Source organism: Anoplopoma fimbria, chromosome 7 (genome assembly GCF_027596085.1).
Source record: "Anoplopoma fimbria isolate UVic2021 breed Golden Eagle Sablefish chromosome 7, Afim_UVic_2022, whole genome shotgun sequence".
Lineage (NCBI taxonomy): Eukaryota > Metazoa > Chordata > Actinopteri > Perciformes > Anoplopomatidae > Anoplopoma > Anoplopoma fimbria.
Window position 1 is genome coordinate 597985 of NC_072455.1, and position 23958 is coordinate 621942.

General features: G+C 41.0%; 2 protein-coding genes and 1 pseudogene across 3 annotated transcripts; 1 reads left to right on the plus strand and 2 right to left on the minus strand.

The window, feature by feature from the left end:
* Window positions 1–183: 183 nt before the first annotated feature.
* LOC129093798 (butyrophilin subfamily 2 member A2-like) lies at window positions 184–8486 on the minus strand. The gene is made up of 4 exons (XM_054601921.1): window positions 8390–8486; window positions 7323–7679; window positions 7148–7246; window positions 184–293 (listed from the first exon to the last, which is right to left on the minus strand). Exons 1-4 carry the CDS (start codon window positions 8436–8438, stop codon window positions 184–186), a joined length of 615 nt encoding a protein of 204 aa, XP_054457896.1. The 5' UTR covers window positions 8439–8486.
* Window positions 8487–12290: 3804 nt separating this feature from the next.
* On the plus strand, window positions 12291–14537 carry LOC129093124 (Fc receptor-like B; annotated as a pseudogene).
* Window positions 14538–15151: 614 nt separating this feature from the next.
* LOC129093614 (sialoadhesin-like) lies at window positions 15152–23756 on the minus strand. 2 transcript variants are annotated; one of them, XM_054601682.1, is made up of 9 exons: window positions 23703–23756; window positions 23433–23471; window positions 22171–22285; window positions 20117–20265; window positions 18424–18663; window positions 18070–18342; window positions 17713–17952; window positions 16318–16452; window positions 15152–15886 (listed from the first exon to the last, which is right to left on the minus strand). In XM_054601682.1, the coding sequence occupies exons 1-9, from the start codon at window positions 23746–23748 to the stop codon at window positions 15774–15776; spliced, it is 1350 nt and encodes a 449-aa protein (XP_054457657.1). In that variant the 5' UTR covers window positions 23749–23756; the 3' UTR covers window positions 15152–15773. The 2 variants fall into 2 exon arrangements, with proteins under 2 accessions (XP_054457657.1, XP_054457658.1); XM_054601683.1 differs by lacking the exon at window positions 16318–16452.
* Between the last annotated feature and the right edge of the window lie 202 nt (window positions 23757–23958).

Here is a 23958-nt window from a genome sequence, read left to right on the forward strand (position 1 = left end):
TATTACATAACATGCTATGTGTCTCTAAAGCCTCCAGCTGCAGACAGACTTATTTAAATGTTGCTGCTGGGCGTCGTCCTCTCTGCTGGAAAGTGTTATCTAATATAAAAATGTAAAATGAATAATTAGTTTAACATGTGCAGCAATAAGATGTTTGATTTATTAAATATGAATCATAACTGTTCAGGTGGTGAACTGCTGCAGTGGCTTCCTGTTTATTCTCTTCCTGTAAACAGCCAGCAGGTGGCAGCAGCTCGACTTTGTTCTGCAGAGGATCAGTTTCACTGTGACCTCTTTAAAAAAACACAGGAGGAAAAGAGAAACAACAGCAAATAGAATGAAATCTGCATCGAGTTCAAGGTTTCACCAGTAAAACATCACAGATAAAAACATAACTGCATGCATAGATGATTACAAAAAGACACAAACTGAGCAGAGTTGGTTTATTTGTTAAAAAACGGTTTGAATTCTTCAGTTTGTCTGAATGTAAACAACAGGGACGAACCCAAAATAATTCAGATCGGTCCAAACATGTTTATGTGATGCAAAACACGTTACGTCACATTCAGGTTCTTATCTGAAAGAAAACTCTGAGCTTCAACAACAACAAGACGACAACACACCCAGAAACCAGAAACCTGATGACATGACTGTGTTAATAAAGACATAAAGACATAAAGAGAGAAAGAGAGAAAGACATAAAGAGAGAAAGAGAGAAAGAGATATTAAGAAAAAGAGAGCTGATCAAACTGTGTTTAGAGATCAGAGGAGTGTCACTGTACTATTAAGTACAAACATGTATGTGTATATATTTAAATAAATATATATAAATATGTATATAAAGTAACAAGTATGTCTAAAAAGTGTCTGTAAAGTGTGAACAAGAATATCACTCTGTTAGTGTTTTATAACTCATTCAGGTTTTATTGTTTCATTAAACTGCAGAAGTGAAAAAGCCCCTGAGTTAAAACCGTTTCAGTTTTGTTTTCTGTAAATCATTCCAGACTGATGATAATAATAATGATAATAATAATGATAATAATAATGATGATAATAATAATAATAATAATGATGATAATAATAATAATAATAAAATGTTCGGACAGGTTTTGCTGCGATATAACACATCCACCATCTTCTCTGTATGTTTAGAGGCTAAAGCAGAAACAGGATGTGAAACAGGAGGAGCTGAGGGAGCAGAGAGATAAAATGTTGAGACTGTGCAGCTGCTCAGTTAAGATGGCGGCTTCTTCTTCCTTGTTGGTTCTGACTCCATCCTTCTGCTTCATGAGTCATTGTAGGCGGAGTTTCCTTCAAACTGCAGAATGACTCCATAAAAAGCTCCTAAAGCACCAACAGTTACAGACAGTTTAATGAACAGTGTTGTATTTGTTCAGTGTCACTCGGCTCGTTTTCAGGGACTTTAGTGTTCAAATGTTATAAAATAAAAAGTGGGCGGAGTTCATCCGACACATTTCTACTCAGAGCTTTTCTTCTAAAACACTAAAACACTATAACACTGACTCACTTCTGTTTTCTGTCGACCAGTACAGAGATTATTACCTTATATGTATATAAATATATGCATATATATATAAATATATATGTATATGTATATATTAGTGTCACGTGGCTCACAGCAGAATAAAGAATCAAACCAGCAACAACAACATGTAGAAGTAAAAGCAGCAGACTTTACATCTGGACGTTAGAGGAAAAGTAATTTGCCTCCACATTTGAAATTCAAATGTTCTTATCAGAGAGAGGAGCTGAACTTTATCCTGCTGTGAGGAGTTAAGAGTTCAAAGTTAATATATAACAGGGATTCAGTGAACTCAGAAAAACCTGGTTTTAAATAAAAAGTCCCCATGTGGGAGTCAGATCTCTGTTTGAATCAGTCTTATCAAGAATTTATAACAGGAACTAAAAAGCTTCCTGTTCTGGGTTTACCCCGACCGACAGGAAGAGACACCAACGTGGTGTTAGTACAAGTACACTGCTGATGTACTCTGCTCTCCTTTCTTTCTCCTCTGACATTTTACACTATGTCAGCACAGAACGGTCACAAGATAACGTTGTTATCGGTCAGCAGACTATTTATACAACAAGGTCGACTGTAAACAGGAAACAAGTCTCTCAGACAGCCTGTTTATGCGATAAATAGATAATACGGGGTTATTAAAAAAGGGTCAGAGAGACGGAGAGGTCGATCACATCGTCCTGAAAACAAACTATAAAACCCAAAGAAACAGTTCTTTGTGTCTGACTGTCTTTACTAAAGAGGAAGGAGAACATGAGAACAGAGGAGGAACACTAGCTGTTCTCCATCGGGGGTTTTTACTTCATCGTTTTTAAATGTTGTGGTCATGACGTTCAGGTTGTCGGGTGAAATGACTCCTGAGCAGTGGCGGCTGGTGCTAAAAAATCTGGGGGGCGCACTGGCGGGCGGGGATTACAACACAACAATAAACTACTTGAACATAAATTTTGCTCCCTTGCAACAGACAACATACAATCCAGGAGCTCATTTTGGACAGTTTTTGAAGTACCCTTAAAAACAGTGGCAGTCTCAAGGTGCTCTTTCAAAGCTCCATCCAGAGAGGCAACAAAATCCACCAGCCCACGAAATATCCCGGGTTGACGGGGTTGACAGAGCTCTCACTCTCATCATGGCCACGTAAAGCCAATTCAAAGGCCCCACAAAATTTCACACAGTCTATTATCCTGGACAGTATGTGACGATTTTTTGTCACCTCTTCATTGTGCCTTCTAATGCCAACTCTGTAGCCCTCATCTAATTGTCAATGCTAACTCGGCCAAAAAACTGTAGCTTCATGCTGTTGTCAAGGTGGCTACGGCTACTTTCATGCCGTTTGCATTTTTCAGAGAGATGTTTCAGGTCTCTGACCCCAGTTGTTGTCCACAGAGCTTCAGTGCCACTGCCAACACTTTGAAAAAGCAAGCATGGAAAGCAATAGAGAGCATTGCTAACTCCACATCCAGCTAGCCAACTGTGTTTGGTGTAACACAAACGGGAGAAGCCTCTAGTGTAACTCCTTCCCCTGTCACTTGCCTGCTGCTGGATTTGTATATCAGGCTGCTCCGGTCCAAGCTCCTTTATTCTTTTTTTTTTCCTCCACCGAACGCCTCGAGAAAGGATTACTGCGTAACGAAACAACCGAATTTTCGTTTGCTGTCGCCATGTCTCCTCCTGTCTTCTCGTTGTTGTTTTTTTCTGTCTGCTCCGTGTGCGCGTGGGCGTGTCTGTCGCTCTTTGAGTGACAGGCACGGCTCCGTTGCCAGGGGAGTGACTTTGACTGACAGGTATCATGAATCAATCAGACTGGATGAAAAATGAGCCCAAGCACGCTGATTGGCCAGGGGCGCAGAGAGCTGCGCCCGGAGGAGAATCTTGAAGTGACCAATTAGAGACCAGCATGAAGTCACATGGAAGCCAAAAGTTTAAGAGGCCACATACACACTCATTTGGCCGGCGCCCCTCGCTATTGAAATGCATGAAACAACCCAGAATAAACCCAATATTGAATGGAAAGGCATAAAAATTTAAAAGTAAAACCCATTGTATGAGTGAACACTGAACAGACGTGGTAATTACTTTTTATTATGTAATTTATGTTTACTGTGTCTATACTTTTTCCTGAAATTTTGATGGGGGCGGCGCCCTAGCGCCCCCTATTGACCGGCCGCCACTGCTCCTGAGGCTCATGAGTCATGTGAGGCCTCGTGTTGCTCATGAGTCCTCCAGAGACTCGAACACATCTGTGGCTCGTTTTACGAGACCTCATCAGTCCCACAGAAACAAGAATGTATTTGATCTCATCTCTAAATGTTCTGTTTGAATCTTCAACAGTTTGTTCTCAGGTTCACAGGAGAAGAGACGCAGTATCACTCAACTTCTACCCGGCAACAGGCTGTGCAGTGGGGGAGGGGAGGACTAAAGGGAGGGAACCAGACTGTGGCTCCATATTATATCTCATTATATCTCTCAGCAACAGACTTAAAGCTACAGACCAACATGAACCACGACTCAGAATATTCATATATATATATATATATATATATATATATATGAATATAGATATGTGTGTGTGTGTGCTGCAGGAACACACTTCTATTCTTTAACATAAATAATAAAACAAAAGCTCTAGAAAAATAAACGATTGGCTCTGAAAGTAAAAAATGAAACTTTGTCGACAGATCTGATGAGTTTCAACATGCACTCTGAATGAACGGTGACTTTATCTTTCTATCTATCATTTCACTGAGGAATGTCATTATGAGTCCTCTTTGTTTTCATGGCGGTGGTTGCCTGGAGACAGGTGAGCTGTTTGTTTCTGCTCCAGGTGACATTCTACCTGTATGAACAGGTTCAACTGCTCTACACTTTAACCTCCACTTCTACTGAAATGAAACCTGCTGCTCCTGATTCCTGTTCACATAATAAAGAATATATTTAAGAAGCACAGGCTGCTCTTTAATAACATTAAACTCATTTAGTTCAATGACTCTGAATCCATCTTCATATCAACAGATTGATACTGTGTTTCAGAATAAGAGCACACCTTGTCAGAGGTTTCTTTACCTGAATCCGGTTCATACTCCTCTGTGACTCAGAAGCACAGACATGTTCACTAACGCTGCTCTGAACATTCATATCATTTTAATAATCAATCAGAATGACTCACCTCCTCCTGATGACGCTGAATTCAGTCGTGACCTATTTCTGATCAATATCTGATGATCAATATTTGAGCTGCTATAACTGTGTACAAAATATGCACAAAATACAATATAGATAAAAACAATGAATACGTAAAAGTAGCACAAGTTCAGTATTTAAAGGTGTGTGTGTGTGTGTGTGTGTTTGTGTGTGTGTGTATGTGTGTGTGTGTGTGTGTGTGTGTGTGTTGTGTGTGTGTGTGTGTGTGTGTGTGTGTGTGTGTGTGTGTGTGTGTGTGTGTGTGTGTGTTGTTCCTTCCTTCCTGAAGAGGCCCCTCTCGTTGGTCTAGAGAAGAATTAAAACGGGCGAAGGCGTTTTAAACTTTAAGTTGGTTTATTGAAGGCAAACAAAAGTTGTTTTCTGTACATTTCAAAGCAAGAAAAGTTTTCAGGAAAATTATCTGAGTTTCAAAAGTATTCAAACTTGAGCAGTCTGAGTCTCAAAGTCCAGACATTTGGTCCCCAGTCCCACAAAGTCTTTATCTGCCTTCTGCAGTCCGGCAGAGATATATATATATATGTGTGTGTGTGTATAGATGTTATTTAAGGTTTATTATCAGCTTCCATCATTTTTCTGATTCATTGTGATTTGATCCATTGAATTATAATTAAATAATGTGTTTTTATTTTCTCAGCTGCTGCTTCTTTTAGAAACTAGCATCTTTAGTTTAGTTTGAACAGTTTTTAACATTTACACTTTTGTATGTTTCACATTATTTCATGAGCACATTTCATGCAGCTCTACTTTGTAGATAATACATAAAGACACAGTTTAAAGTCTAATTCTTTGATGGACTCGTCCTGAGATCTCTGAACTCAGTTGATTTTGTTTTACATTTTTAAACAGTAATTATCAGCGTTTAACCAGCTTATCAGTGTAAATCATACACGGTTATATATTGATATAAGATACCATCAGCATTCATAAAAACCTTGTTTTATAATTTTAAAGTGCACATTTCAAACCATAGAATAAATGCATAATTAACCCTGATATAAAACACAAGCAGAATAAAAGATGAAGACATATTTAAACCTGATTTAAGGTCATTCTGACGTTGTGACCTGTAACAGACAGTAAATAAAGGTTCTTTATGACAACGTCTCTCTGGTTCCTGTAGGATTTGTTTTGTTAACTTTGGAATATTGAAAAAAATCTCTGATTATAAGTATATATATCTCTGATTATAAGTATATATATCTATATATATATAGATATATATAGATATATATAGATCTATATATACTATATAAATTGGCGGTTTAGATTGAGTCTCATTTGGTCTGACCCTCCCCTGGTACCAACTTGTCATGGGAGACCCTGACAGGACGTAATTCATCCAGGCAATACAGCCACCAGGATCCTCAAGTACACAAACCCCTCCACCACTGTAAGGTAGGGACTCATGGAGGGGAACTATCTGATTGGTTGGACCATCAATGATGAGGTAGAGTCAGAGTCACTGTGAAGTCATGGAGGATCTCACTGCTCTTCTGGGAGAGTCCCGACATGTGAAGCCTTTTCCAGCGTTGGTTCTCTTTGAGGAACCGATAACCTGATCTGCTCTGGTTCTACGTCCTGACTCGGTCTACTCATCATCTCCAACAGTAACCACAATAAAGCCTCCACGGTTTCATGGACATGGTCCTCTAACAGTCTGAACCTCCTGATACTGATCCTCATTCTAGTCTGCTGCTCCAACGGGATAAAAAGAAGCTTCAACTCAACGACTTCTTCTAATAACGAACTACAAACAAATTGACCTGATGACAATAAAAACATGACAACAAAAACCTGTGCAATAATAGTTCAAATAGTTTTTTCGGTCTGTAAATATTGTATTTCAGTTATTGTTGTTTTTCTACTGTTTTTATTGCTTATTTATAATACTTGGTTTTTTTTATTTTTCATTTTTTATTTTTATCTTGTCTTTCTTTACTATGTCTCTTGTGTGCACTTTAACTCTACGCTGCTGTAAGCCTGCAAACACAGAGGTTCACTCTAATAAAGGATTATCTTATCTTATCTAAACTCTGTTCTCCTGCTACTCTGTTCTTCTTTATATTAAACATGATGTGATGGTGATACTGACCGACCTACTTCCTGTTTCTGCCTCTTTGTCCAAGTCGTCTGGTTCTTAATTGTCTTCATCAATAAATAACCTTATAGATCTTCACAGACCGGGTCTCTCAGAGAAGAGCAGTGGGATTCTTGATGACGCTGATTGTTTGGGGTTCTTACAGGAACCATGATGAGGAGCTATGTGTTGACAGACTCAGAGGGTTCTGGGACGGAACCGCTGAGAGGATTGACCTCTGCTTTGTTAACTGGGTTCTTCTTTTGCAGACGTCTTTTATTGACCAAGAGTCCTCCAACAGTCACAACAAGCAGAGAAACAACTGCTACTACAGCAACACATGGGGGTCATGACCTCATTGATGGAGTTCTCATTGATGGAGTTCTCATTGATGGAGTTCTCATTGATGGAGTTCTCATTCTGTGAACCTGCAGATTAAAACACACATTAGTCATGTTGGTGTTTGTTCCCTCATGTTTGACTGACAGGAATCAGACAGCTCACCTTTAACCACCAGCTGGATGACCTCCACCGGCGTGTCATCGATGTGCGATCTCTTTGTACGCCTCGCACCACCTGTAGCGACCAAACACTTGTACCTCCCGTTGTCTTCAGCGCTCACATTCTTCAGAATCAGAGACACGTCTCCGTCCTTCAGCTCCAGGTCGGCCAGGTTCACTCTGCCACTGAAGGACTGGTGTTGGTGTTCGAGATTGAAGTGCCCGTCGGAGTAAAACAGGATGTCCTTTGACGGCTCGCCCTGTTTGATCCACTCCACCGCTCTGATGTCTGATGTTCTGCTGACACTACAGTTGAGGATGGCATTCTGTCCTGGTTCCACTGTGATCTCATTAATAAGACCTGAAAAACAGTCAGAAAGATGTTCATTAATGTAGAATAAAGTCTATAAACACAGAGGTTTATGTTCATTAATGTAGAATAAAGTCTATAAACACAGAGGTTTATGTTCATTAATGTAGAATAAAGTCTATAAACACAGAGGTTTATGTTCATTAATGTAGAATAAAGTCTATAAACACAGAGGTTTATGTTCATTAATGTAGAATAAAGTCTATAAACACAGAGGTTTATGTTCATTAATGTAGAATAAAGTCTAAACACAGAGGTTTATGTTCATTAATGTAGAATAAAGTCTAAACACAGAGTTCCTGTTACACAAAGACAATAACATAAATGTGTCATTGTTTGCTTTCCTTTCCATTAATGCTTTGAATAAAGTTAACATTGAGGTCCTGTTTTTTCTAGTTTAACTTTAGCCAATTGCAGGCCAGACAATGGCCCCGCCTCCTTCCCTCCTCCTTGTTACCAGCCCAAACCCCTAAAGCAGTGAACACGACCACTCCCTAACCTACAGAGTCAAATACAACACCAGAACAATATTGTATAAGACAATACATATAAATAAATACAGTTCTGATTATCAAACAACATGAACTGTGAAACAAAAGATCATGAAAGTAAAACTTTTATCTGTGTTTTCAATATTTTCTAAAACAAAATTACTATTATTTTACAATACTGGTCAAAACAAACATCTAGTCCATATTTACCTGCAGCTCCTTCAAACAGAAGAAAAACCAGGATCATGAATGTAGCCATGACAGAGGAGAGAGAGGAGAGAGAGTTCTTCAGATGTTTTGTGGACTCGGTCTGACTACTGTGAACAAACATGTAGTTAGGCAGGTATATGGTCATCACATGATGGGAGGATCTTAACATATCTGAATACTTATGACCATGTGATATTTCAGTTTTTCTTTTTTTACATATATATACACACACATATATATATATATATATATACCTATATATATATATATATATATGTAGTGTCTTTACTTCTGCGTTGTGAATGTATTTATAAGACACACTTTGAATACATCTTTACAATTGTTTTTATTGTCTGTCCAGCAACAGCTAAACAGCTAACAGGCTTTTCAGAGTTTGTCCTCCACACTGACCTCCAGCATGTATATGTGATACCTGCTACTGTGGAAACAACAGTGTCTGGATGAAGTGGCTGCTCATCGCCTGTACAGTATACATGCGTTCCTTAGCTTCCAGCTAACAAACACAGTGCTAACAGTCTGCATCACATGCAGGTTTACACAAGTACCATATGTGGCAACACGACAAACTAACATGAAATCATTAAAACAACATTATATACATGTACACTGACGTCTGATGTTATCTATATATGTTATAACTTAAAACTAATAAAAGTCAGAAGAGCGATAAAGTGCTACCTTCCCAAGGGAGTCCGAGGCAAAGAGGAAGCAACACCTGTGGAAGCGCCGGAAATGTCAAAATAAAACTCACACTCCACTTCCGCCGACCCCCCTTTCAAAATAAGAGTGTCTACTTTAGTAGCTGCGGGAATTTACTGTTATTCAATACATATAGCGCAACAACAAAATACTACTACTACATATATATATATATATATATATATATATATATATATGTATATATATATATATTTGGGGCAAAATAAGTTAAAATAAGAAATTAAGTTATGTGTAATAAAATGGAATGACACAGGGAAAAAGTATTGAACACATGAAGTAAGGGAGGTGCAAAAAGGCATGAAAGTCAAGACACCAGCAGCTGAAATCTATCAGTGATTAGAAAGCAATCCTGCCCCTTGTCAGTGCAAATGAATATCAGCTGGTTCAGTCCCAACTGATGGCCTATAAAAAGGTGTCTCATTACCAAGGTGTCACACAAGAAGCATCTCATGATGGATAAAAGCAAAGAGCTCTCTCAAGACCTTCACAACCGGATTACTTGGGTTGTTACCGACATCTGGTGAACATTTCATGTCAATAGCACCTTTAGAAATATATTTACTGATGGTGACGTGTTCAATACTTATTTTACCCGCTTATATATGTATGTATATATACATATATATATATATATTGCACAATATATATATACACACACACATGTATATATATATATATATATATATATATATACACACACACATATATATATATAGAAAACATCCAGTGAGCGGCAGTTGTGTGGACTAAAACACCTTGTTGATGTCAGAGGTCAGAGGAGAATGGGCAGAGTGGTTCTTATGATAGAAAGGCAACAGTAACTCAAATAACCACTCGTTACTACCAAGGTCTGCAGAATAGCACCTCTGAACCTGGAAGCAATCAGACGGGCTCCAGCAGCAGAAGACACACCGGTGCCTCCATGTCGGCTCAGAACAGGAAACTGAGGCTCACCAAAGTTGGACAATAGAAGATTGGAACACGTTGCCTGGTCTGATGAGTCTCCACTTCAGTGCGACGTTCAGATGGTCGGGTCAGAATGTGGCGTAAACACCATGAGAGCAGTGATCCATCCTGCCTTGTATCAACGGTTCAGGCTGCTGCTGGTGTAATGGTGGGGGGGGTATTTTCTTGGCACACTTTGGGCCCCTTAGTACCAGTTGGGCATGGTTTAAAGGCCACGGCCTCCCTGAGGATTGTTGCTGACCATGTCCATCCCTTTATGACCACAGTGGACCCGTCTCCTGATGGCTACTTCCAGCAGGATGATGCACCATGACACAAAGCTCACATCATCTCAGACTGGTCTCTTGAACATGACAATGAGTTCCCAGTACTCCAGTGGCCTCCAGTCACCAGACCTCAATCCAACAGTCGTGATGCTGTCATGTCAATATGGAGCAACATCTCTGAGGGATGTTTCCAACACCTTGTTGAATCTATGCTACCAAGAAACACACACACACACACACACACACACTGAGTCCTCAGTGAACACTGTCCTCTGCTGGACTCTTGTTGTTTCTGGTTAACTTAGCTGTCTACACGTCTCCTGCTACTCTTCATAGGTTCACACTGAGACCCTGAAGCACGAACACACGTGACTGAATATGAAGAGAACACACTCAACCTTCACACCGGAACAGCTGATTACTGGATAATAAATAAACGGGAAGCTGCTCCCGTTAGGACACTAACACAGTAACAACCTGAGGACCGTGAGGACACCTTACTGGTTCCACGGTACCGAGTCCAAGTCCACCAGGAGACTATCTGGTCTCCAGAGTCCTCCTCCTGAGGCCAGAACCTTCTGGCTGGTGGAAGCTGTAGAACTCTGGAATCCTATTGGCTGACATAGAATCCCTGAATCCTATTGGCTGACATAGAATGCTGGCTGACATAGAATCCCTGAATCCTATTGGCTGACATAGAATCCCTGAATCCTATTGGCTGCTGTAGAATCCCTGACTCCTATTGGCTGCCGTCTGACGGGGCGGGGCTACGTTTGTTTACATTGTAGTGTCATGTTTCTAGCTGGTTTGATTGAGTCACATGACTTCATTTCTCTGTGTCATATTTGACTAATAATGGGCGGAAACATACATGAATAGGCTACATGAAAACACAAAACTGTTAACTGTCAGCCTCCTTTAGCACAACATGTGACTAATAAATACAATCTTTTTTTCTGAGCTCATTTTCAAAAGTTCAGGATCTACAAGCACCGAACAAAATGCACAATGCAAATAAATGGGTTCTATTTTCCTCTAAATGAACTCTAAACGGCTGATCTGAATGATGTGGAACATACTTTATAATAAGACTTAAAGCCTGGCTGTTTATGGATAAATAATGATAATAATATTAATAAGTCATGGACTTCCTCTTCATCCCCTTGTAGTGCTGTTTACTGAAGTATGTTCATCTGGTCTACCTGACTCATTCATCATTTATCTGATGTTTGTATCTACAGAGCAGAATAGAACCTGTAGAGATCATGTTTAAATGTACAGACCACCCAGCTCCTGATCCCATCTCTGCTTTGTTCTGATATCATTTATTTATTCCAGCCAACACTCAGACAGGGTTTCCATTAATGTCAGTTTAATGTCAGTGATCAGTCTGATGAACAACCTGCAGGCTGCTTCAGTGTTGGAGCTCCATCTTCTGGTGGAACCATTTCATCCTCAACATGAAATAAAGTTATAGTAATAATCTCCCTCAGAGACTGTCAGTCCATCCAGCAGTAGTCTACTGACCCCTGCAGGACGGTTTAAAGTAACTGATGAAAGCGCTGTATATCTCTGTATTTTATGTCTCTACACAGAGACAAGACAGAGAGCTCTGGTTTCTTCCTGATCTTTGTATCAGTGGTGTTCAATATGGACAACAGGAGAATAACTGATATGTTGATCAGCTGTTACAAAGTGTGTAACTTCAGGGAAACCTGACGGCTCCAGTCTCACAGATAAACACTGATGGAAATAATCCCTCATGAAGAATATTAGTGACAATCAGCTACATTCAAACCTGAGATTATAAAGTGACATTAGTGAGCGACTGCAGGAAAGGAAACCACACGGCTGCTTCACCAGCCCTCACAGAGGAAGTGGTGGTTTGAATTTCTCTGAGTGAAACATTCACAGTGTTTGATGTCACAGCAGCGAGTGGTAGAATGGGACAAACATCTCTTCAATGGCTGATCTGTAAGTACAATGTGTTCGCTCCAGATTTAAGTCATTACGTTGTTAGCATGTGTGCTGTGTTGAGAAGAATAAAGGTGAGATCAACAACTCGGGGATTTTAAAAACCTCTTACAGTTTCCTGATCAGTGTGAGTGAAACAAGCAATAAAGGAAAGTGTAGAGAAGCGTTAATACGTTCAGAAATGTTGTCACTTTACTCTCATACGACCTTTAAGGGTGTGTTTGTTTTGTGTTGCCTTAAATGTCCCTTCAGAGGAAAAGTCTGGAATGTTTCTCCTGTTGTTCTCACACTTTGCACTACGTTCAGAACTTGAAAGCACAATAAACTCGGTTACAGCCGGACGACTCAGAGAGTATTCAGCGTGGACGCCATCTTCTCTGAGCTGAACAGCTGTTCTGTCTGTCTGCAGTTCAAACTCAAACTAACCACAGGGTCATTTCTCTGCAGTTCTGACCTCACTGCTGAGCTGCACAACAAACCAGGGTAGGTGAACGTCTTCTATCACATCTGAACTCTCTGAGGATCTCTGATCGGAGAGTTTAGAGTCAAACAGGAGGGATTCAAGAGTTCAGGCTGATGAGGACACAAACACAGAAACTCAGAGAAGCTTTTCCTCCCCAGAGGTTGATGGGAGTCTTTCTGCCTTCATCCTGTGTCTGCAGGGACGCTGAGTTCATCAAGGTCAAAATGTCCAGTCAGAGTTTGTGCTTCCTGTCAGACAGATCTGTGGGCACAGACTGTAACTGGCTGCACTTTGAGCTCAAACACATTAAGAAAAACTTCACTTTTGTTTGTAGATGATGCTTCACGTCCGTCCAGTCCTTGTCCCTCCTCACATGTAGTGGATTAAACATTAGACCTCACATTGATCACATTAACACAAACTGAAATGTCTCAGCCTCTTCACTTTTTCTCCTTCGGGTCATTTACTGTTATCTGTCCTCTTTTCCCTCCAGCTCGTCTCACTGTGAGTCCCAGCAGCTCTCAGATGTTTAGAGGAGAGTTTGTCTCTCTGAGCTGTGAGGAGGACGAACCCTCTGGATGGACTCTGAGGAGAAACACGACCAGAGGAACCAGGACTCAGTGTGGAGCTGACTGGGGAAAACTGCTGGTTCCTCCTGTCAGATCGGCTACATTCGCCCAAAGGACAGTGGAGTCTACTGGTGTGAGTCCAGAGAGGGAGAAACCAGTAACACCATCAACATCAGCGTCACTGGTAAGATCAGCCTGTGGAGTCAGTGTTGATGGAGCTGTGTGTGGACGATGAAACGCTGTAGTTTGTCTCTGTGTTTAGGTGGACCAGTGATCCTGAGGAGTCCTGTCCTCCCTGTGATGGAGGGACATGACGTCACTCTGTCCTGTAGGACAAAGACGTCCTCCAACCTCCCAGCTGGTTTCTATAAAGATGGCTCCTTCATCAGGACTGAGCCTGAAGGTCACATGACCATCCAGCATGTTACCAAGTCTGATGAAGGCCTCTACAGGTGTAACATGACAGGTGGAGAGTCTCCACCCAGCTGGCTGTCTGTCACAGGTGAGGAGGTCACCTTTGATTTCACCAGTTCATTCACCCAGATGTTCACCTGACCAGGTGGGATTCTGTCTACAGGTCAACCGACAACCACGGCCCCGCCCCCTGCCTCAACATTGACTCCGCCCTCTACATCAGCCCCGCCCCCTTCCTCAGCCCCCTCCCACCTTGTGTTCAGACTGGTCTGCCACCTGGTGGTGTTCTGTCCGTACTGCATCTGCACTTTCATCATGGTGTCTTTATATCGACACAGGCCCAGAGGTATCAATCAATCAATCAATCAATCAATCAATCAATCAATCAATCAATCAATCAATCAATCAATCAATCAATCAATCAATCAATCAATCAATCAATCAAATCACCCCTGTGTTTATTATTGACAGTTGTTTCTAACAGAACTCCTCATGTTGATCTACATTCTCTTTCTAACCTGCTCTGAATGTAGGAAGTGACCTGCCCGTCTCCATGGTGATGCCCCCGCCCACTCAGGCTGAGGAGGGATTGGATGATGACTATGATGACATCATCACTGCTGCCGCCACGGAGCATCACTTCTGAGATTTAAACGCTTCTTATCTTCTAATTTAAGCATCTCTGTGAAAGCAGGTAGCTAAGTCAGGTTAACTGAAGCCTGTTAACTCAGAGAAAGACTGACTCTGTTGAACTTAACTCAAGATACAGAATGTTCTGCAGATTCAGTTCAGATTCTGCTGTGAGCTGTTTTCGTCAGTTAATATCAAGTTAAGTGAATTCTAAAATCCTTCTCACTTGTTATAATAAATATATGTAATTTAAGGTGCTCCCATCAAATAAAAATTAGAATACAACCATCAGTGATAGACATATTTTAATCAAAGTTTGAACATTTTAATTATTGACCACAGGGGTCGCCCAAGAGCAAACATGTTATTTGTTATTCTACAGAGATACCTACATATTTCAGCTGAATTACAACAGTTTTGCCAAATAATCAAGAAACAAAAGTAAACAAATTAAACAACAATTAAAAACAGTCAACTGCTAAACTATTCTGACTGAAAAGTTCACTTTAAAACTTAACTCAAGATACATTTTATCCTGTTAATGTTGGATTATCTGAAGAAATCTGCAGAGCGGTCGACGTGTTTTTGGTCCAAATTAAAGCTGATAGTTCAGATTCTGCTGTGAGTCGTGTTTTCTCTGTTAATATCAAGTTAACGAATTCTAAAATCCTTCTCACTTGTTATAATAAATATATGTAATTTATAGGGCTATCAAATAAAATATTACAATACAACCATCAGTGATAGACATATTTTAATCCAAAGAGTTTGAACATTTTAATTATTGTGTTGTTTCTACCACTAGGGGTCGCCCAAGGCAAACATGTTCATTTGTTATTCATACTGAATAAAAGTGTTTCAGCCCTAAAAGTTACAACTGTGAAGCCAAAAACAATCAAGAAACAAAAGGAAACACATCAAAGCAACAATTAAAAACAGTCAACTGTGACAATAAACTATTCTGACTGAAAAGTTCACTTTATTGATAAAACATTAAAACTGTATTACAGTAGCAGTTTACATTCATGTTTGTCCAAAATGTCTTCACTTTATCATTTTATCCTGTTAGACATTTGTGTTGAATTGTCATAATTAAAATATGGATTATTGAGGGGGTTTACTGGGGTCACGGTGACCTTTGACCACCAAAATCTGATCAGTTCATCTTTGAGTCCAGGTGGACATTTGTGACCAATCTGAAGAAATTCCCTCCAGGTGTTCCTGAGATATCGAGTTCACGAGAATGAAAGTACGAACAGGACAGATAATCTGAAAACACAACGCCTCTCACGCCTGTCGATGGCGCTGAGACATAAAAACATACATTAAAAAAATAAAGACAACATTAAGAGAGAAAAAGTTTAGAAATGATGCTGGGTGGTGACGTCAGCGATGAGATCATCATACGGTTGGTCCAATTCTTCGTCATCCTCGCTGGGTGGAAACATCGTCATAGCAACAGGCTGGTTCTTTCCTGCAGAGTAACGTAATCATTTCATGAATCATCTGATAAATGATTCAATATGAAGCATGTTGTGATGGGGATTTGATAGATTGATTGATTGATTGATTGATTGATTGATTGATTGATTGATTGATTGATTGATTGATTGATTGATTGATTGCAATAACTTTGTTTATCCTATGATTTGTCATCTAACATCATCATCATCATCAGGTCAACATGTTCATGTGTCCGATACTTTGGTTTATGACCAAATACCTGCAGAACTAAAGACATTCATCAGCCTAAACGGGACTCTGTGTATACTGATAATCAGCTAATGCTAGCATGCTAACGTGCTAAGCTAAGACGGTGAACATGGTGAATGTTACACCTGCAGTATTGCAGCCTCACAGAGCTGCTGGCGAGGCTGCAGACTCCCACGAGAAGCTCAGTGTTACCTGAAGGCCTGTTTCGATATACGGACACCATGAGGACGGTGGAGATGCAGTACGGGGAGAACACCAGCAGGTGGCGTATCACTCCCAACACGGACGGGGCGGAGTCTGCAGCCGATGAGGCCGAGCCGCGTGGGTCTAGAAGAAACAAACACACCTGTTCAGGTGAGTGTCCAAAACAAGAATTCCCTCATTTGTTGCTTTACACTCACTCAAACATTTGTTCACAGCCACATTATGAAACACACTTCACCAATAACAGGAAAAGTTTCAAATAAGGTCATTTAAATCTCCACGACTGCTGACTGTGTTCTCTTTCTCTCTAATGTAAGTAAATCAATAATTAAACCCAAACCCACAGAGGAGCATTGCTGTACAATAACAACATTTTTCATGTTAAGATGGCGGCCATGTTATAATCTCAGAGAATTCACCAGTGTTATTGTTGCTGCTGTTTGCATCCTGATCCAAAAAAAGCTCCACAGGAATGCACCTTTGTTTTTTTGTTTTTGTTTTTTATCACCACCAAAATAATCACGCGTGTGTGTGTGTGAGCGAGTGTGCATATCTGTGTCTGTCCACCAATTATCTTTGGTGTCCAGTTATGTCTGCTTGTTCAAAGACCTCCGGTGGTTTCAGCGACTCACACTTTCTCAGATCACCTTTTGTTTCCTGTTTTATTCTGACGCTGATGGCTGCGAGTGAAAACCCAGCTGAGTGCATCGCCGACGCTCCTCTGAGACCAGAGACCCAGTGGAGGACACAGTTCGCCCACTTTTATTGTTTGGACGGTGTGGCTAACCGCTAACACAACTACCATATAAACCTCAACGTCACTCTGCTGCTGTTTGGTGAGTTTAATTTAGTTTTTGGTAAAATTGTATGACTTGTATTTTAAAATGACATTGAGCCGATTGCTGGAGTACATCGCTGCTTGTTTGTGACTTTGAATGAAATGTGTTTAGCGACGCTTTGGGGGTCTAGATGGTGGGTTAGCCGGTTGTGGGTTGTATTCCTTTAATCACACGATATATAGCAGTGGTCGTTAACGACACACCTGGGGAAGATCTACTGCTGCGTGCATCTTTGTAGTTTGCAACTTGATTTTTTTGTGCAACCCTGTGTTGTACAATGACAATAATTGCATATTAAACCATAAACCTCAGTATTTATATATATATATATAGCTAAACGGTTCTTGAGATATCAGGAGAACACAAAGACAGATTTCTGTCATATTTAACCCAAAATAGGCCTTAATGTTGCTGTTAACATCTATGTGATTAGCGACAGGAGGGATGACCTACATACGGATTTAAGTCACTTCTATATTCACTGAAAACTAAGAATAGAAACGTAGCTACTGACTCAACACTGCTGAGTTCACAACCTCCTCACCTTTGACAAACAGCCAGCTGGGTGGAGACTCTCCACCTGTCATGTTACACCTGTAGAGGCCTTCATCAGACTTAGTAACATGCTGGATGGTCATGTGACCTTCAGGCTCAGTCCTGATGAAGGAGCCATCTTTATAGAAACCAGCTGGGAGGTTGGAGGACGTCTTTGTCCTACAGGACAGAGTGACGTCATGTCCCTCCATCACAGGGAGGACAGGACTCCTCAGGATCACTGGTCCACCTAAACACAGAGACAAACTACAGCGTTTCATCTGAACCTGAAGAAGGACAGAGGATGTGTTGGTATGTTCCTCTGTGGTTCCTATAGTTTGTAGGTGTATCTTTATGTTGCTCTTACCAGTGACGCTGATCCTGACAGAGTTGCTCCGCTGCTTTGCAGGAGACTCGCACCAGTAGGTGGCGCTGTGCTTGACCGTCTGGATGAAGCAGCCGACAGTGGTTTGATTCCTCCATTCATCTTTACAGCTGGACATAATTCTAGTCGCATTGAACTTGTTGACCCTCCACCCGTGAGAGCCGCTGTTGTCGCCACAGCTCAGATACAGATTCTCGTACTCTAACAGCTGAGAGGAGTCAGGAGACACCGAGAGCGAGACCGGGTCCGAATCATCTGGGGACAAAACGTCACCCTAGATCAAGATACAGGAAGGGAGTGAAGACCAGTGAGAGGACTGAAGATCCTGATCTTTACCTTTCATCAGCAGCCAGCTGGGTGGAGACTCTCCACCTGTCATGTTACACCTGTAGAGGCCTTCATCAGACTTGGTAACATGCTGGATGGTCATGTGACCTTCAGGCTCAGTCCTGATGAAGGAGCCATCTTTATAGAAACCAGCTGGGAGGTTGGAGGACGTCGTTGTCCTACAGGACAGAGTGACGTCATGTCCCTCCATCACAGGGAGGACAGGACTCCTCAGGATCACTGGTCCACCTAAACACAGAGACAAACTACAGCGTTTCATCGTCCACACACAGCTCCATCAACACTGACTCCACAGGCTGAACCTGAACATGATGTGTTTGATCAATGGCTCCTACAGGTCAGAGGTCAACTATAACAAAGTAAAGAAAGACAAGACAAGGAAAGGACGGAGGACACATTTCTCTTTCTGTTTTCTGAAGTGGATTTATTGCAGTAGGTGATTTGAGAGTAGATTAGGCGGATTGTCAACCAGTTTATTGGCAAAATGACCAAAATGCATATTTTATCCTCGTCTGCCTGACTCATTGATCCTTTATCAGACTGAGCACGTTTAAATCTATGGCCCCGACCATGACAGTACTGATACTTCAATTGCCATCTCGGTTTTAAGCCGTCACCATCTTGTTTTTTGGCTGCACCATGTTGGTTTTAAGTCGTGAAAACGCTGTGGTGTCGACCTGTCAATCAGTGTGTAGCCCCGCCCTAAAGCATCCCCTGCTTTATGGTCTGTTTGACTCTAAATGGAGCATCATTTACTAAATGAACATCATGCTGTATTGAAGAAGACTTGAAACTAGAGATTGAGACCATAAACTCATGTTTACAATGTTTACTGAGGGAATAAATCAAGAGAGAAGTAGAGTCAACAATTGATGTGAGTCATAGAAGTGAAGACAAAGACTTGTTGTGTACTCATGTTGACTCCACATATTGTAAGAGTTTAGTTTAATCAACAACCAGCACTGACAAAGACCCATCAGGAAACATATTAATGATGACGAATAGAGGACAAATCTGTGGTTGAGCCGTAGAATGAAAGGCGTCCTGAAACAGGAAGAAGAAGAGGAAGTATTTGTGCGGTTTTGCTGTAACGTCTTGACTCTAACCATGACTCTAACCATGACTCTAACATGACTCTAACATGACTCTAACATGACTCTAACATGACTCTAACCATGACTCTAACATGACTCTAACATGACTCTAACCATGACTCTAACATGACTCTAACATGACTCTAACATGACTCTAATGACTCTATGACTCTAACCATGACTCTAACATGACTCTAACATGACTCTAACCATGACTCTAACATGACTCTAACCATGACTCTAACCATGACTCTAACCATGACTCTAACATGACTCTAACATGACTCTAACATGACTCTAACATGACTCTAACTCTATGACTCTAACTCTAACATGACTCTATGACTCTAACCATGACTCTAACATGACTCTAACATGACTCTAACCATGACTCTAACATGACTCTAACATGACTCTAACATGACTCTAACATGACTCTAACCATGACTCTAACATGACTCTAACATGACTCTAACATGACTCTAACATGACTCTAACATGACTCTAACATGACTCTAACATGACTCTAACATGACTCTAACCATGACTCTAACATGACTCTAACATGACTCTAACATGACTCTTACCAATGACGGTGATGTTGACGGTGTTGCTGCTCTCTCCCTGTTTGGATTGACACCAGTACACTCCGCTGTCGGTCTGCTTGACTGAGTTGATGACGCAGGTGGAGGAATTCAGCTTGCCCCAGCCCACTCCACACTGGGTCACAGTCTTACTGGGATCACATCAAACCAGTTTAGCAATGGTTTACACATGTGGGAATAACTCTGTGTAATTGCCCTTTAACAGCAAAAATAAGCCTCATGGCTCCACGTTGGCATTTTGATTATTGTGAAACTTTGACACTTCATTGTCACATCTTGGTTTAATTGACTCTGTTTGACTTAAATCAGTTGTATTGTTATTGTTTTTTTGTGCAGAGAACACGACGACTACAGCGACCACATTGTTGAGAGCTGATGAGAATCCAAATACAGAATATGAAGAAGGTAAATGTGGTGTAGTATGTTAACCATACCACTTCCATTTAAAAACGTTATGACTGAATGTAACACAGGTTTTCACAGAATTATCCAACATTGACGTTCCTGTCTTGTGGTTGTAGATCAACCAACAGCCGCTGTGACGACGACCCGTAAAAACAGAAAATGTCTTTATGCACCTCGTTGTTCCATTTAATCAGCAAACGTCTCACTTTGAGATTTTTTTTATTTATCCTCCATTGAACTCGGTTTAAAAGAGCGAAACATCCCTCTGTATTTAAAAGGTTTGTAGGGACTTATTGTGTCTTATTGTTGTTCAGACAAACAAACATGGCTGTGATGTGTAGGATGGGAGCCAGTGCCTTCAGTTATCAGGCTCCTCTTCTGTGGAACCAGGTTCCAGTTTCAGTCCGGGGGGCCGACACACTCACCACTTTCAAGAGCAGACCTTCCTTTTTGATAGCGCTTATATAGTTAGGGCTGGTTCAGGTTTATAGTTAGGGCTGGTTCAGGTTTATAGTTAGGGCTGGTTCAGGTTTATAGTTAGGGCTGGTTCAGGTTTATAGTTAGGGCTGGTTCAGGTTTATAGTTAGGGCTGGTTCAGGTTTATAGGGACTGGTTCAGGTTTATAGTTAGGGCTGGTTCAGGTTCGCCTTGGTCCAGCCCCTAGATATGCTGCTATATGCCTAGACAGCCGGGGGACTACCTAGGATACACTGAGCTCCTCTCTCCTCTTCTCTCCCTCCTTCTTTATGTATTAATCTCCTATTTATGCACATTACTGATTTTGCTTCTTCCCCGGGGTTCTTGTGCTTTCTCGCCTCGCAGGTTCCCAGGAATCGGGGTTATATCTGGACTGTCATCGTGCCACCTGCTGAGGCCCTGCTGACACCCACTACTACTACCATTATTATTATTAGTCACATTACTATTACTATTACCTGTACCATTACGCATATTAGCTTTGCTTCCACCCTGAAGCCCTTTTGCTCTCTTGCCTCGCAGGTTTCCACGAACCGTTGTGGTCGCTGGACCGTGGTCGTGCCTCCCGGCTGACATCCACTGCTACTTCGATTATTATTATTAGTCACATTACTAATACTATTCCCTATATCATTATTATAATTCTACTATAGTCATTGCTGCTTTTATCAGTATGTTTCCTTCGTTGCTCTGCTTACTACTGTGGTTATATGAATCATTTATGTCATATACATTGAATGTGTTGTATCTCTGTTATGCTGTTCATTCTGGTCACATGACATCTATTGCATTCTGTCCATCCTGGGAGAAGGATCCCTCCTCTGTCGCTCTCCCAGAGGTTTCTTCCTTTTTTCTCCCTGTTAAAGAGTTTTTCCTGTGCCGATGTGAGGGTCTAAGGACAGAGGATGTGAGGGTCTAAGGACAGAGGATGTGAGGGTCTAAGGACAGAGGATGTGAGGGTGTAAGGACAGAGGATGTGAGGGTCTAAGGACAGAGGATGTGAGGGTTCCGGGACAGAGGATGTGAGGGTCTAAAGACAGAGGATGTCGCATGTGTACAGATTGTAAAGCCCTCTGAGGCAAATTTGTGATTCTGGGCTATACAAAATAAACTGAATTGAATTGAATTGTTTGGTGATTTGGTGGTAAACTGACCTTTTTGTGGTGCATCTCCACGTTGTCCATTCACCGGAGCTCATCTGCTCACAGCTCACGGAGACTGTGTCATAATCTACAAACTGAGACTTATTGGGGGTGACTGTCACAGAGGCTGGGAGAGAAAAACAAAAACCTTCATCAGAAAATGCTGTTTTTTCTTCTTCAATGCACTCCGTCTGTCCTCCACACTAAAATAACTCAACTATTATTGGATGGATGGTGGTGAGATGAGCTGTAATAACTACATCATCAGGTCAACAAGTAAATGTGTCCAACACTTTGGTTTGTCAACAAATCCATCAAACAGCAGATTTATTTTGTAAAATCTTAAGTACAATATTTACCTTTGTTGAAGTAACAGAAAATGGAAAAAATACTGAAGTAAAGTACAAATACATCATAATGTGCATTTAAAAAAAAGTTAATTAAGCAGGGATCCAAAAAGACACCTGTGAGTACCGCTAATCGCCACAGGGGGCGCCAAAGAGAACAAAACTTTAAAGTGGCTCTATTATGCTTTTCCTCTTTCCCCCTCTTCTCTAGTGTGTTATATATATTTTTGTACATGTAAAAGGTCTGTCGAGTGTAAAACCTGAAGTCCACGCCTAAAAGGAGTTACTCTCCCCCTCAGAAGCTCCTGAGCTCCTGAAACAGCTCCATTGAATTCTCTCCTTCACTTCAGTAACTTCATGAGGTCATAATGTAACTGTATGAGGTCACAATGTAATTTTATGAGGTCATAATGTAATTTTATGAGGTCACAATGTAACTTTATGAGGTCACAATGTAACTTTATGAGGTCATAATTTAACTTGATGAGGTCACAATGTAACTTTATGAGGTCACAATGTGACTTTATGAGGTCATAATGTAACTTTATGAGGTCACAATGTGACTTTATGAGGTCATAATATAACTTTATGACCAAATAACAAAAAGAGAGAGACGGAGCTGAAGTTCTGGAGGGAGAGTTTTTTGAAATGTGAAACGTTGACCAATCACAACAGAGCGGGCTAGCTGACCAATCAGAGCAGACTTTGCTTTCTGGAGGGAGGAGCTACAACGGAGCGTTTCAGAGAGAGGGTGAGAAGAGGTGCTGCAGGACAGAATGATGAGAACAACAAGGAGGATTATGGGCATTAACGCGTGTAAACATGTTGTAACTGGAACTGGAGATAAAAATATGCACCCGGAGAATATCATAATAGGGCCTGTTTAAGAAATGAATCAAACACCCAGACATGAGACTTGAAACTTACCCCGACTGTGGACAGACGTCTGGCAGACGCTCAACAACACTGAAACAACAGTCACAGGTCAATGTGTGTGTGTGTGTGTGTGTGTGTGTGTGTGTGTGTGTGTGTGTGTGTGTGTGTGTGTGTGTGTGTGTGTGTGTGTGTGTGTGTGTGTGTGTGTGGAAACATATATTACTTCAACTGAATCACACACTTTTTTTGTTATAATCTACAAAAATACATCTCTGTTCCCTAACTGATAGTTTCATCTTTATTAAAGTTTTCTTTACTTACGGAGGAAAAGCAGAGTTGCCTTCATGGTGTCTGCAGGCTGAAGCATCACTGACTGTCTGACTGGCAGAAAATGCGTTGTGACAACATCCTGTTAATATAAACCACAAGTTCAGAGTGGGAGGAGGATGTGAGCACAGCAGAAAGTCTAGTAGAAAAACATATCATATATTCTTCATACAACTCCATTCATTAACATTTATTTTATGCATGTTTTCTGTTAGAAACAGGTGGAGTATAAACAGGTGGAGTATAAACA

What these genes read in the sequence shown, in the direction of transcription:
- LOC129093798 (XM_054601921.1), bottom strand. Translation starts at nt 8,438, where the DNA reads ATGGCTACATTCATGATCCTGGTTTTTCTTCTGTTTGAAGGAGCTGCA. An exon ending in CATCCAGCTGGTGGTTAAAG is followed by an intron (nt 7,247 to 7,322) that starts GTGAGCTGTCTG and finishes TTTAATCTGCAG; the next exon opens with GTTCACAGAATGAGAACTCC. An exon ending in GACCCCCATGTGTTGCTGTA is followed by an intron (nt 294 to 7,147) that starts GTAGCAGTTGTT and finishes GTTTTTTTAAAG; the next exon opens with AGGTCACAGTGAAACTGATC.
- LOC129093614 (XM_054601682.1), bottom strand. Translation starts at nt 23,748, where the DNA reads ATGCTTCAGCCTGCAGACACCATGAAGGCAACTCTGCTTTTCCTCC. An exon ending in GGCAACTCTGCTTTTCCTCC is followed by an intron (nt 23,472 to 23,702) that starts GTAAGTAAAGAA and finishes CTGTTGTTTCAG; the next exon opens with TGTTGTTGAGCGTCTGCCAG. An exon ending in TGGAGATGCACCACAAAAAG is followed by an intron (nt 20,266 to 22,170) that starts GTCAGTTTACCA and finishes ATGTGATCCCAG; the next exon opens with TAAGACTGTGACCCAGTGTG.